At 41.5% G+C, this 13,993-nt stretch overlaps 2 protein-coding genes and 3 non-coding genes across 7 annotated transcripts; 3 read left to right on the forward strand and 2 right to left on the reverse strand.

Annotated features, from left to right (window-relative positions):
* Nucleotides 1–169: 169 nt before the first annotated feature.
* LOC105459839 lies at nt 170–2,972 on the reverse strand. Of its 3 annotated transcripts, XM_011706148.1 has the most exons (5): nt 2,823–2,972; nt 2,650–2,744; nt 2,408–2,574; nt 1,893–2,101; nt 170–1,170 (listed from the first exon to the last, which is right to left on the reverse strand). In XM_011706148.1, exons 3-5 carry the CDS (start codon nt 2,546–2,548, stop codon nt 285–287), a joined length of 1,236 nt encoding a protein of 411 aa, XP_011704450.1. In that variant the 5' UTR covers nt 2,549–2,574; nt 2,650–2,744; nt 2,823–2,972; the 3' UTR covers nt 170–284. The 3 variants fall into 3 exon arrangements, with proteins under 3 accessions (XP_011704450.1, XP_011704451.1, XP_011704449.1); XM_011706149.1 differs by having other exon boundaries at nt 2,408–2,537; nt 2,650–2,972; XM_011706147.1 differs by having other exon boundaries at nt 2,650–2,972.
* A 6,614-nt stretch (nt 2,973–9,586) lies between these two features.
* LOC105459838 (cell death specification protein 2) lies at nt 9,587–13,537 on the forward strand. The gene is made up of 4 exons (XM_011706146.1): nt 9,587–9,718; nt 11,744–11,968; nt 12,313–12,491; nt 12,911–13,537. Exons 1-4 carry the CDS (start codon nt 9,610–9,612, stop codon nt 13,112–13,114), a joined length of 717 nt encoding a protein of 238 aa, XP_011704448.1. The 5' UTR covers nt 9,587–9,609; the 3' UTR covers nt 13,115–13,537.
* Nucleotides 10,418–10,489, forward strand: Trnah-gug. Its single transcript has one exon. It is a non-coding gene; the product is annotated as a tRNA-His (tRNA).
* Nucleotides 11,510–11,582, reverse strand: Trnar-ccu. The gene has a single exon. It is a non-coding gene; the product is annotated as a tRNA-Arg (tRNA).
* Trnam-cau lies at nt 12,123–12,195 on the forward strand. Its single transcript has one exon. It is a non-coding gene; the product is annotated as a tRNA-Met (tRNA).
* Nucleotides 13,538–13,993: the final 456 nt, after the last annotated feature.

Genomic DNA, 13,993 nt, shown 5'->3' on the forward strand with positions numbered 1-13,993 from the left:
TATTCATTTTAATAATTTAATTCAAAATTTAACACAGGCTTTATTTTATTTGTAAAGGACAACACAAACTGTTATTGTTAAAACGACGACACAAAATTTTTATATTGGACAAAAAAGTTAACACAAGATTTTTTATTTCAAATTTAAGACTTAGAACCACGAATTTATATTAATTTTATTTCCATATGCTATTATTTATGGATGTTTTTTAATTATCTAGATAAAGGAGTAACTTTTTTTTTCAAGCTGTTAAAAGTGTATTCATACAATCCTGAATTTTCGTATTATCGCCCTCTCCGCATTTGTCGTTCGCATTCTTGACGACATCGCCGAATCCACCTTTTCAACTCTCGTTCACGTGCCGCGGTTCTCCTGCGGGGAACTCGCACCCTCAATTCTTCGTACACACTATCTTCCGCATCATCATCCTCCTCTTCTTCCATCCTTTCCTCTTCATCCTCCCCGCCATCTTCATCCATCCGTTTCTCTTCATCTTCTTGGTCTTCCACGGCGTCGTCGCGACGACGTCGTCCGTTCCGCTGATTCCTAATGATAACGCGAGGACAATCAGGAGGTTGGACCCTCGAATATTCATCTTGAGTGACAACTTCGTCACAAGTGCAGTCCACATCCTCCTCCGTCGTGGTCTCATCGTCTTCCTCATCGGCGCGTTGCACACCTCGATCATCCACTCGCGCTTTCTTTGCATTTCTGGCCGGGGCTGGCGAGAGAGCCCTCACGATTTCTCTGGAAGGCCCGGGAATCGGTTCCGCGTAATCGTCACGTTGCTCCATCCCGATGACGTCACGTCGTCGACGATAGTCTCGGATATCCGAGACATCGGCGTTAAACTCCCTGACGCGACGGTCCGCGTTATCCTTTTCGTCAGCTGATATGCTGGTCGAATGAAAAATCGGTTCCTCGGCGAGGCGATCGATAGTGAAGGTCCTGAGGGTTTCTTCGCGCGGAACTCCCGGAACTTGGCGAGAATCTCTTCTGCGTAATCGCGCGCAATCACATACGCCGTTTCTCCGATCATCGATTCTCTCCCGTCTCCTCGACGCGTCGTCTACCGTGCGACCTGTGCAATTCAAGGAACAGCCATTCCACTTCGTCGGGCTAATGGGACCGACCAAGTAATACTCGTTGCTCAGCAATTCCTTGACAAATCTATTAATGTTGTGACCGTTATTAATTTATAGTAAACCGCGAGAAATGTTTTTAAAAAAAATTGCATGAGCGGAAAAGGAAACACATGGCGTATTGTCAATAAGCTATTCCTAAAACTAAGAAAGCGCGTTATTTATCAGGATACCAAGCAAAAAAGAAGAAAAAAAAAGATGTCAAATGTCGCATATAATTCTTCTGGCATTTTACACCGCAATTTCGTGAGTCAAGTGGATATCTGTCATTTTTTATCGTTCTACGATCATATCTTCCAAACGCTAAATTGAAACAATTTTGTAGATTATACGGCACAGCGTCTACCATATGAGTCTGTTATACATAATTAACACGACCGAAATATCGGTCGATTATATAAATCTACAGTCTAGAAACAAGATATTAGGTCACGTAATAATAAAGCAATTGCCTAAGTGAAACACAATTGTCTTCCTATAATACACCCAAGAGAAAAAGAGAAACGTCGTTATTTATTGAATGTTCTAAGATAGTGTCCTCCCAAACACATTACATACACATTGTTTTAAATATAAAGTATAACAGTACGTGCGCGCGTGTACGTGTGAGTATGTGTTAGTTTAAAATAATAAAAATAACAATAATAAAATTGATATCATGAGAATTGTATGAGTGCACGATTTTGTGTGCGAGAGACCGCGTTTCATCCGATCTGTCTAACCTTCGAGGAAGCGACACCGAGAACTAACCCTTGAGAACAGACCTGTCTCAGCGCGGTCCGCACCTGAGCGTAAAGGTCGCCGTCGTAGCGATAATGCGTCCGGATGTAGTCGGCGATCTCCTCAGCGGTGGACGTGGACGGCTGGTCCACGTCGCGCTGCAGCGAGCGCATCGCCTCCATCACGCGCAGCGAGAACCTCGACGAGTTCTCCACGCCGCATTTACACTGCCGGGGTGTCTGCGGCGAAAGGAATTTTTTGTCTCCTGGGTCTTTTTCGTTGTAATCGAATACAACAGATTGTCACGATTAATGTGATTCTATTTAGCGTCGCCAAAAATTTTGACGGCATCCATTTCACGAATATTTTCGAATAATGCTCATATTTATGACAGCATAGTTTAATTGATAATATACAAAAAAAATAGAGGTTTAGCAAACTATACGTTTAATATAATTTTTTATATAATTTAACAACACTTAAAAAATCGATTAAAATAATTAATATGCGAATAAAAAAATTGATATTCTTTGCGCGTAGCTTACTTCTTCAGGAGTGTCACCTAAGTTCTCGCAACCTCCTGGACAAGTTTCAGCTTGTGTCGCACCGAAATTGTTTTCCTGATCTTCGTCAAGGATTTCCTCGATTATCGCATTGACTTTTCTTTCCGTTTGTCTAGCATTCATTTCATCATCGATTTAATAAATTTAATCTATCCGAAAGGTTAGTGAAAAATGTCATTAAGAGCATTGAGACACACGTGTGTATGTCAGAAAATTGTTCTAACCGAACATTTCCAACTGCTTGAAGTATCCAATCTCGTCAGCATTCTGAAGTTTCAGAGAAGAAAGATCTTTCGAAGAAAATTGTTCGTGCAAATATCTGATAAACATTATCCTCAATAATGATTATAACACAATATTAACATCTTCTACATACAATATATAATACAAATTATACATTTAATAATATTTGAATTTATAAACACGCATGTTGAAATTTCGTGCCAATTGAAACCGTTTCGCGTGTGTCCCGTGTGTTAATTTTGACTTTAAGATTTTAATAAGAAGCTGCGTGTTCCTCGCGAGGAGTGCGAGGACTTGCGATCTTGGTATCGATTTGCAATCGAAATAATACCACGAAGAAGTGCTACGGTCAAGGGGCGTAAATAGATGTGTGGAGAGAAAAAAGTAGGAGGAGCAGTCGACCCGCGGCGTAAGTGGCTAGGACGAGTACATACGTGAAATCACGTGAAATATTAATAGAGCGGGCAGTCGGCGAACGTGACTCTGCGCTGCACGCGGAAGTGCTTTTACACACGTCGTCGGTTATACGCGATATACTCCTCGGCTTCCTCGACTAGAGATTATACTCACGCTGTGTATATAAATTGCCGATATAAAATTGCTGTTCCGCGAACGCAATGAAACACGCGCCGACACGATAGATCCAATGATAACGAAATTATACACGCTATCATTGTTTTTCCATAATAACATCGCAATCCCTTCTCTCGACTTGAGATAAGAATTCACAAAAAGATTTCATTCATGTCCCCGTCAATCCGCATATGTTGACGCATTATCACCTGGATCTCTTCCTTGTAGAGAACCGAAAAAACGGGAGATTCTAATTTATCTAGGAAAAATTGGCTAATGTCCATTCTATGATTTCTGATTCAATTGTAACGCGTTATTAAAAACTATACATTTAATAGTACTTATATTATTAAAAAAAAGAAAATTTATACTGTTAAATCTATATAGTATCAAATTTAACCTTATTTAAGTCGCCACTGCTTTTACTAATACATAATTATTTGTAACTAAAACAATATAGTTATTTTTAAATAAAATAATGGAATTTAACCTAAATTTTGGTTAAATTGAACTGTTTTTGAACTGTTTTCAATTATTTAACTCCATTTTTTTAGTTAAAAAGAACTATTTATTAAATAGCAGTGCCGACTTAACTAGGGTTATTAAATTTGATTTAACAGCGTTATAAATTGTATCTTTTTCTATATTTCTCTTGCAACAACAGCCATTATATCGTACCTCGGGAAACGGCTCGCGGTAAAAATAAGATTACGCGGGCGGAGCGCAGGTGAATCAGTATAGAAGAGATTGAGACTCGCGGCTTGGGCAGGCACCGCGCTCCACTTTTTCCTCGACGGAGGGACGACGCGGCGGTGGGTGTGAGCGATTCCGCTTGTTGTTTCACGCCGTTTCCGATAAGAACGACGTTAGCCGGGCCCGCCAAGAATTACCTGGACGAGTGCGCGGCAGGATAAGAATACCGGTGCCGGCGCGGTAAGCCGCAATTTGCCAACGGCCTGGGAACCGAAAGGCTGTAGATGGCCTGGCGTGCTCCAACGGGCAAATAAGTCTAAATGATTAAACTCATCCCCTCCCCTCCCCTTGCCGGTAGGTACCCTTCTTGTAGGTGCAGGCGTTACTTGGAGCACGTCGTCCGCTCGAGAAATCGGCGATCTCCTTCACCACGCAAACTGTATCTCTTCTCAACTATACGCGATCTATCGATCCGCACTCGATTACATTTTGAATTACATTGTGAATGCTCTCATCCGGAAAATCATCCTTTCTCGAAATGGCACGAGGTCCAGCTTCTATCTAAACTCAGGATACGATGAGTCGTTTCTTTCTTTGGTGACAGAGGTAACACTACGCCTGCCACGTCGAACGCGGGCATTAAAGTCTATCTTGCGCGAATCCTCACATTAACTCAATTTCGATATTCCGATACGATATATATACACAACTGAGAGAACAGTTTTTTTTTCTTTAAAAAAAGAAAACGAAAAGAGACGCAAGAATATTTTTTTTTAGCCCGTGTCATAATTATTTTCCATATGCTCTTAATTGCTCTCTCTCTCATTTTATAATCTTGAACGCTTAAATTAGGCATTTATGAAATAAACAAATGATTTTTTTGCGACCCACCAAATTTTCGTTTATCCAATAACGTTTCGGGAATTAAACGCCAAATTATAAAGGAATTAAGCGAATCCTACCGTACCGGTACTTACTTAGTACTTTGATGAATTTTTTCGCCGAAACACTGCTAATTAGTTAAGTCCTGATAACGATTCTGCGGTTCTGAGTGGGCGCGGAGCGAGCGCGAGATTATAAATACCCGCCGGAGCCGCAAAAGTAAGAAAAGTTTAATCAGGACTTGGAGAAAGAGGGTGAGAGAGGGACTAAGGAGGGAAAGAAGGAGGAAAGGGAAGCGTCCTCGTGACGACTTGATGAGATAACTTTGCCCAAGTTGTGAAACAACGGGCGTCACGATACGTGACTTCGTGCGAGGGTGAAAGGAGAATCCGTGCTCCGTGTACACGGGGGCGGGGGGAGGGGGAACGAGACTAAGGGGCCAGACACGCGACCACCTTGGATACCGGCCTGTCCTGTGTTCCTGAGGTGTACGACGACGATCGTATACACCAGCGTTTACGCTGCGTGAAAGGCGCGGCGCTTCGTTCCGCTTTCGTGCGAGGAAACGGGGCGCCTTTTTTTTACGTGCGAAAACGCCTGTAAACCCTTCAGCGCTGGTGCGGGATGCTAACAACCACGTGACATTTCGCGTAAAGTTTGGGCAATCCTATCGCGAGCGTTTGACACGAAATACCAATGCAGAAGCAGTTGAAATAAGTAGGACGCTGCTTCGTTTTTGCACATGTAATAGCCCTTTCAAAGATAGCAATATTAATGTCGCAAGAGGAAGAGTGCGCACACTTGAGTGCGGCAAACGCGATCTACGCGAAATGAAAAATCGCCACCCGCGAATCCTTGACGCATGTATCAAAGGACGTGTCTACACGTACGTCGCGAGCCTCCATGCGGGGGGACGTCGATTAGACCGATTACCTCCGGGGTCGTCGGGGGCGGGTTCGGGGGTGCGTCCGCCAGTTCGCCGGCTTATCACGTGACGTGATGTCACGTTACCTGGTGGTCGTCGACCACAGGTGTACAGGTTCGCACGACCAGGTCCGATCGCGAGCGAGGACTATAGGTGCGGAAGCGCGGCCCGTTATCGGCACAAATCCAGCCACATAATGGTAACGAGCACATCCGAGCGATGGGCGACAAGAAACGCGCTCGTAACGTTAATGCTCTCGATCGATCTCTCTCCACAAGGGTTGGGTTTCATTAAAAAAATATATAAAAAAAAAAGAACTTTGACAGAAAAATGCGAATGTCTTTCCGTCTGCGACGAGACTCGGTCAGACGTCTAAAGAGAGACGGGAAGATCTCGAGATATTTTCCGGAAGAAAGGAATCTAGAGATTTCTTCAAAGTAGAGATAAAACGGATACAAATCACATCTTGCGAAGTAAAAAAGGTTTTCTACATGGACGGAAGAGCACAATGCGACGTTACTCAAATGTGCATTTAATTTCTCTCACAGAGCACGCTGAATTCGCATGAGAGGGACACACGATTGTTTCGAAGGCGCCTGTAATTGCGGCGCCGTGGGATCACGACCACGTGGCCCCCGGTCCCTCGCTTCGCCCTTTTCCTCCCCCCGTATCCATCCGAGGCTCGTCGCTCCCTTCCGCAGTAAATTAGATATTACGATACTAAATGACGTTATTTAACCCGCCCGTGCGTGCCCTGCCGTCCGGGAGTTGAATTTATGCGGGTCTATGACATTGTTGCGCGAACGACGCGCAGGTGTGTGCCACGAAGTCGCTTGCGATCATCGCGATCTTCACCGTTACGATTTTAGCACGCGGATTCCCGTTCAGGCATTAAGCCCGTTCAGCATCAAGTGTAACACGAATAGAAAAATTTGACTGTCGTGCGAGAATTTAAAACACATTTAAAAGAAAACTTTCTTTACATTCTTTACGCCAATAACTTTGTGACTTTTCTCGACTCTTATCGGCGTTATCTGTCTGGATAAACGCGATCGAGCGGTATACAACGCGCACGTGGAAACGATCGCGAAGGTCAAAGGACGCGGAACACAATCGCGAGACGAAGGTAATCGATCTCTTGACCGTTAATCGTGGGCTAGAGGATAATTACAGGACAGGCATGTTGCAACATTAATGAGAACGATGATAAAGGGAGAAGCGGGGGCGGAAGGCGGAAAACGCTTGGGGGAGGGGGAGCGATCTAGTACAGCACGCGCCGCCAGCTAATTTACTTCATAATAATTACCGGCGGCGCATTAAACATTCGTACGTAGGTAACGTGAAAGTGTCAGGTGCTGACTGTCCCAGAGGCAACATTAGAAGGCAAACGTAGTTATATGTACGTACGTTAAGCTACATTGGTGGGTCTATTGCGAGACCGCGCGCCGCCGAGGCGCGCGTGTATATAACGCGCCTTTCTCCGCCTCGCATGTGTAAGACTCGCACCTGCATCGCCGCCCGAGGTCTCCCAGAAAGGACGGAGGGAAGAAGATCGTAATTTCTCTGAAAATAGAGCGGCCGAAGAATCGCGTTAACTCGCCGCCCCGTCCGTGCGAAAGTTTCCTGTAAATTTCCGTACCGATTCGATCAAACTTGCCGCTCGAGGTTCGACCTCGCGCGATCTATCTCGTGATTTTTCCCCATATTTTCAGAAGTCCGCGTTTACTTCTAAATTATTCGGAGGAAGATTTTTTTTTGCTACCACTTGCGGTGATTTCTCTCCTACTACACTCATAATTTTTCGAACTCTAAGCTAAAAAAATACTACACGCGTTGATTGACGATCAATCGATAGTCAATCAACGCGTGCAGTATTTTTTTAGTATTCTTTAGCATTCTTTTCTCTCTCTCTCTCTCTCTCTTTCTCTTTCTCTCGCGCTACTTTTATTTTATTGTTACTATCCATTTTTTTCCTTCTTAAAAAATTTACGCTAGGACTGTATGATAAACGCGTGTTTTCCTCAATCCTACTCCCTTTTTTTTCATATTAAATGCGATGAAGTGTGCGTACGATGAGAAATAGATGACGAATGACTTTAAAAATTATGCATGTTATAAGAATTACAGATCGAGGCCGTGTATGTGCGATAAGCGCCGGTGATCAGTCATCGCAAGACCGCGACGTGTGTCGTCGAGCGATGAACCACGTGAATCATAGATAATACGGGCATAATGATTGGAAGATCAAAATCTCTCCGGTTACCTGAAATTGCGGTACTGATCGTTACTTTTTCGCGACAATGAATATTTTATATTGCGCTATAGCGTACCGTCATTACGGACTAAATTTGTAATCTGTATAAAATCAATATTGAATATACATTTTACATTGGAAATGAATTCTACAGTTCTGAAGAACGTACTGGATTACTCGAGATCTGATAAAGAGAACTCTATCTTTCTTTACTTCTTGCTAAATATACAAATTAATTTATAACTAGTTGTACAATTAATTATAATGCGATTTATGTAAAATAAATAAATACTATTTCGTTTAAAATTCGAATTCGAAGTGAGCTATATTTAAAACGAAACCTCGCAAATTATAGACTCGATCAACTCTCGACGCTGCGCAATGTCTCTGGAAGGGAGGAGGGGGGGGGAGGGGTAAAACAATTCGCGACAGGGAAATAAAATAGTAACGCATTAATATCCATTAGTAGTGAAGAGCACGAGAACATTATACAGAGTTTCTTGTCGCGGGTTGTCTACGCGCGTCCTTTCGCACATCGTATTCACGTGACCTATTATGTGCCGCGGATTGCAGATTACAGTGATAAAACGAAAGGCGAAAGGAAAGAGGGGTGGCATACCGCGATTGGTTAGAAGATTCCGCGCCCGCGTTTCACCTTGTCCAACAACCAACGATCACATCGACGGCGGCAACGAATCAGTCGACGTTATAACAATGCGCATGCACTTGGAGGCGGGATGTTTGATCACCTTCAACGAATCGAGTGGCCCCCGTGTGCGCTTCGTGACCGCGTTGCCGCAACACGTAACGTGACGCGGCGCGTTATCGCACTTGATAGTAGCCGAGTAGTCAGGACAAACAGCTGCTAGTCCGATCGCCGCCAGGGAGTTCGTTACGGGAGATCCTTTCGGGAGGCCTTTCGTGAGAAAGTTCGAATCTTCGCGGAAGATCGTAGTCTTCGCATCGACTTCGATTAATTCTTTCGATTAATATCGTTTCGATCGAGACGCGACCAGTGATTCACGAACGTGCGCGGAAGGATATAAGCAAAACGTCGAGTTTCAGAGATCCCGACGAGATTATTCAACGCCTATAATGAATACAAAACGCATTTGAATAGTGAAAAAAAAATCAGGTTGTAATGCAAATCACCGAAGAAATCCTACGTGAATGAGGAATTTGTCAATGATATATATGAAACGTCGAATTTAAAATCTTCTGTTTCGACATTGTTTAAAACATCTTTATATATTTTAATAGTTTCTTACGTAAAAAAAAAACGCGCGCATAAGTAGTGAAATATATCATAAAACAGGGAAACGAGTACATGTTGCCGAGGAAAGACTCCCTCGCCGTGTTCGGGTATGGTTCACTGAACGAAATCTTTCGATTTCACGAAAGATGTAATTGTCATCGACAACTGCGGCACAAGTTATGCCTGAAGCGACTCTCAAGGTTTGATTGATTTTAAAGATCGTTCACCTTTATGTGTACAACTCGTATAACGCTTGTACTTCTTCGCTTATACTTCTCGATAATTAAAGAGCATGCTGTTCGAGAATCGGGGAGATGCGTAAAACTTACCTCGCGCATTGAGAGACACTTTTTTGAGAAATGAGTTCGCACTCTCATGCGAGGACGTTGTGCTCCGGAAATGCAGTCTCTGGCGCATTCTCAGCGCTCCATCTCCTGCGGAGTTACAGCCTCTTCGCTCCGAACTCAGGTGTGTAAATCGTACGTGAAGTCTCTTTACCAGAGGGAGGAGAAACATGCCCCGAAAAGTCCGTCATACGTTATTCATCGTGGATTCTTCGGTTGTTCCAAACACTCTGAAATTAAAAAATTAAATGTTCTTTTTATATTCTTCTGCATCACTTTAAAAAAGAATTTGGGATATAACGTGTAATATTATCTTCTTTCGCATCGCGAAAAATCGTAACACATATAGAAAAATCATCAATATTATTTTTCTGCTTTTCGATATTTTAAAAATATAATTAAAAAATCTTCAATATTATTTGAAAATAATATATAACCGAAGACAATCTTCGGTTCAGACTATCCTGCATAGGTGAGATTAAAATTTTATCTTTAATATAAAATATGAGAAATATCATTTACGTCAATTCATTTTGCATTAAAAATATAAAATTAATAATTAATTTATTATTAATTAATTAATAGAAATTTCCAAATTTTATGTTGTGTGTTTTTAAATTTCAACTTTGTTATGCATTATATATTTTTTATTTGCTTCATATTTTTGAATCAATGTTTTATACTAGATACAGAGATATTTTAAATGTTTCGTGCGATATTCTTTATTTGCCACTTATTAGCTTCGTTATGCATAAGTGAGCAAGTTGACCGATATCTCGATTGATCTTGAATACTTTCCAAGTCTCTCCCAACTCCTCCAGTAGCCGTGATCGTCTAGTGGTTAGGACCCTACGTTGTGGCCGTAGTAACCCAGGTTCGAATCCTGGTCACGGCAATGTGAAAACATTGTCACGGTGGAGGTTTTTTTTACACAAATTTTGTCTCTTATATATTTTTTTATTGATATCCAAAATTATTATAACGATATATGTTAATAAAATGCGTGTTATATTAAATTTCAGCAATTTTTCTGAGTAAATAATAAATTCAAAATCGAAACAAGCCTAGCCATTTATTACGGAATTTATGCAAAATGAAATGACTAAATAATAATTTTTATAATTTAAAATATCCATTACGAGTCCCATATGTTCATACCACCCAGGCAGTAATATTCCTTATTATCTCCGTTAAAAAAGATGTCGAGGAACGAATCGTTCGCCTCGTTAAGTCTGTTTGATTTTTACGCGAGCGCGCATTCTCGTTACGAACGGTCGTCTTATTCGTAGCATCGCCATTACATCGGTATTTTCTTCCTTAAAATTGGTAACTGCCGCGCTCGAGCAGTTAATGTCCGAAACGAATTTTACGGCTTGGCTTAACAGCCGCGGCGATTCACGCGAACGGTTAACGTTTTGCACAGTTTCGCACGACGAGTCGTGTGTCGTGCATTATCATCACGACACATTTCGGGACCCCGATATTTCATCGTCGGTAGCATGCACATAAGTATATAGCGGTAGCCGGACGGGGTAAAAGTTTCAGTTTCGCCCTGGCAAAGTATCCAAGTGTCAAATAAATCTTGCATCGATCAAGCGAACCAACAAACTACTATTTCACATGCAGCTAATTAATCGTGCGGACAAAAAGGAGGGAAAGGAACGAGTGTTCGTTACAGTTTATCACCTACATTATAAGAATTAATTTGTATAAAAAGTTGCAAATGAGAAATTAACGGGGCATTATGTTATTACGGGAAAAGATACAAAATGGTATTTCGCATTTAATAAAATTAATTGCATGAAAATTTTTTGTCGACAAAATGGAATTTTTAATTTTAATTTTTATTTTATAGATTATATGTCAACGATACGTACGATATACCGTTCTCCTAATACAAAAAAAATTATAAATGTACCCCTGGTGGGACTCGAACCCACAATCCCCGGTTTAGGAGACCGATGCCTTATCCATTAGGCCACAGGGGCGGTCGATGGCGAAGAGTCTCTAAATCCCATAAACCCTTCCGTTCGACGATTCAATTTTTTTTTCTTCTCAAATTTTATGATACAAGACCGATAGAACGCAATCGATTAAATGCGCAATACCTTCGTGTTAAATCAATAAAATTACCGTTTTTATTCAGCAGATCTATGCAGGTACGAAGCGTACCCGCCTCGGGACTACGGCTTCGTCGAGCCGGATATTCTGTCGAGTTCCGTGTCGGCGGATTCCCCGTCCTCGCCGTTAACGTCCTCCCCGTTGTCGGCGACGTTCCCGCTCCCAGGGACTCTGCTCCAGCCACCCTTTCTAGCGATGCCACCCTTGATGCAATCCCTGAGCGTGCCTCAATCCTTCTCGACTTCTCCCACAGGTAAGCTGGAATATTTCAAATCTTCGTTTTTATAATGTTCCTTCTCTTCTTGAAAATTATCGAGCTTTTTTTATTTACAATCTACCAATGTTATACATTCATTTGCACGTAGGCGCTCTCTATTTATTAACTGATTAATACTACAGAGGCAACAGCCTCGGTAGCGCAGTAGGTAGCGCGTAAGTCTCATAATCTTAAGGTCGTGAGTTCGATCCTCACCCGGGGCATTTTTTTTTCCTCCCGTAAAAATTTACGTTAGTCGTTGCGTCTCGTTAATGTAATGTACGAAATAATAAAGAAAAAAATACACAATAAATATTTTTTATCATCTCTGGCCGAAACAGGTGCTGTGAATCGTCACTTCGTCACTACAAATGGCATAACCGCTCTTCACAGAAGACCCAGAAGCGAGAAGAAACCGATCCCGGACGATCAGAAGGACGAGAAATATTTCGAGAGACGTAAACGGAATAATCAGGCGGCGAAAAAATCGCGGGACGCCCGCAAGATCAGGGAGGACCACGTAAGGACGCGGCATGCATAGATCGATCGAAGGGACGCGACCTCGGTCAAACTAATTAATTAATTCGGTCGGGGCAACTATTCGCGTCACAATTATTCGAACTACATAATTTCTCTTTTCATGAAAAAAAAATATTGACTGTTAATTCGTTAATTAACAAAATACTCGACAAATCGATATCAATCGCCGATTCTCTTATTCCTCATACAAATTTCGACATGCAGCGCGCGATGTAGATAATTTTAGATTAAATTCAAGCATTGGCAAATTTTTTTTCCCCCCTTTTACTCCACCGGCTGGCGGATAGCGCCTTTCAACTACCTTCTCGCAAGGTTATATAGCGCACGTATTGGCGAGTTGATATATATATATATATATATATATGACAATTCGTTTCTATTTACCTTTTTTCGTTGCAGATTGCACTAAGGGCGACGATGCTGGAGCACGAGAACGCGATCCTGAAGGCGCAGATCGTGACCCTTCGGGAGGAGGCGCAATCGTTGCGGCATATGCTGATCAAGCAACACACCCCGGCGATACAGTCGATCGAACGATCGCTCTCGTCGATGACACCCGTAACGCTCTCCCCTCCGCACACGGCCGCCAGTCTAGATTGTTAATTCTCGGAGATCCCTCCGAAAAGCGTGTACCTAAGAATGTTTATATACATAACGAAAAACTCAAATCTATGTAATTTACACGGAGTCACACGTTCACGTAGCAAACACACGCGCGAAAATGATCCTTTATATATACGTATATTAATTACATTCGTGACGATCGATTTCATAAAGTACAACAATTCGAAAAGTATATTAGCTATACGAATTGTTAAATATTTCTCTCTCGCTCTCTTTCTGCGTTAACAACGGAAAATCGATTTTATAGTAGTTTCGGAGGCGATAAAATATCCGAAGAGACTTCGAGATTATATTTATTGTTGGAATTATTATCATCAGTTTTAAGTGTAATTATATATAACTGTTGCTTGAATACTAATAAAAGAGATGATTCAAGAAATATATGTAAACGGAAACCGAAAACTGTATTTTATATACGAGATCAGTCCGAAAATTACCTCATCAATATCCTGCGAAAGCAGTTCACGAAATCAATGGTCGCGATACTGATCAATACTGATTAACTGATCGCGATTGTCGTGTAACGCGTTCAGCGAGGACGGCGAGTACAGTCGCGTTTCTCAATTTAAAAAACGAGACATCTAGCGGCAGAACATTAAAATCTAACCGACAATCAGTATGCTTAAAAGGTACAAACTCTAAAAATTATAATTTATATTTATATTTATAAAATTATAATTTCTAATTTATTATATTCTTACGCTTTTATACTTGAAACGAAAAAAACATATCTACACTTTAGAAATGAGAAGATAGAAAATCTAAACAAAAGGATTTAGATAAAGAATATATATGATGCTATTTTGCAAAATAGACACACTATTTGTGAAAAATTCTTCAACGTCCAATTTTAACTAT

This window comes from Wasmannia auropunctata, unplaced genomic scaffold (genome assembly GCF_000956235.1).
Source record: "Wasmannia auropunctata unplaced genomic scaffold, wasmannia.A_1.0 LD333505.1, whole genome shotgun sequence".
In the NCBI taxonomy this organism is placed as follows: domain Eukaryota; kingdom Metazoa; phylum Arthropoda; class Insecta; order Hymenoptera; family Formicidae; genus Wasmannia; species Wasmannia auropunctata.

Coding starts and splice junctions, on each gene's coding strand:
- LOC105459839 (XM_011706148.1), bottom strand. CDS start 2,548: ATGAATGCTAGACAAACGGAAAGAAAAGTCAATGCGATAATCGAGGAA. Junction 2,102..2,407: donor TAGGTGACACTCCTGAAGAA/GTAAGCTACGCG, acceptor CTTTCGCCGCAG/ACACCCCGGCAGTGTAAATG. Junction 1,171..1,892: donor AGACAGGTCTGTTCTCAAGG/GTTAGTTCTCGG, acceptor CAACATTAATAG/ATTTGTCAAGGAATTGCTGA.
- LOC105459838 (XM_011706146.1), top strand. CDS start 9,610: ATGAGTTCGCACTCTCATGCGAGGACGTTGTGCTCCGGAAATGCAGTC. Junction 11,969..12,312: donor CTTCTCGACTTCTCCCACAG/GTAAGCTGGAAT, acceptor TGGCCGAAACAG/GTGCTGTGAATCGTCACTTC. Junction 12,492..12,910: donor GCAAGATCAGGGAGGACCAC/GTAAGGACGCGG, acceptor TTTTCGTTGCAG/ATTGCACTAAGGGCGACGAT.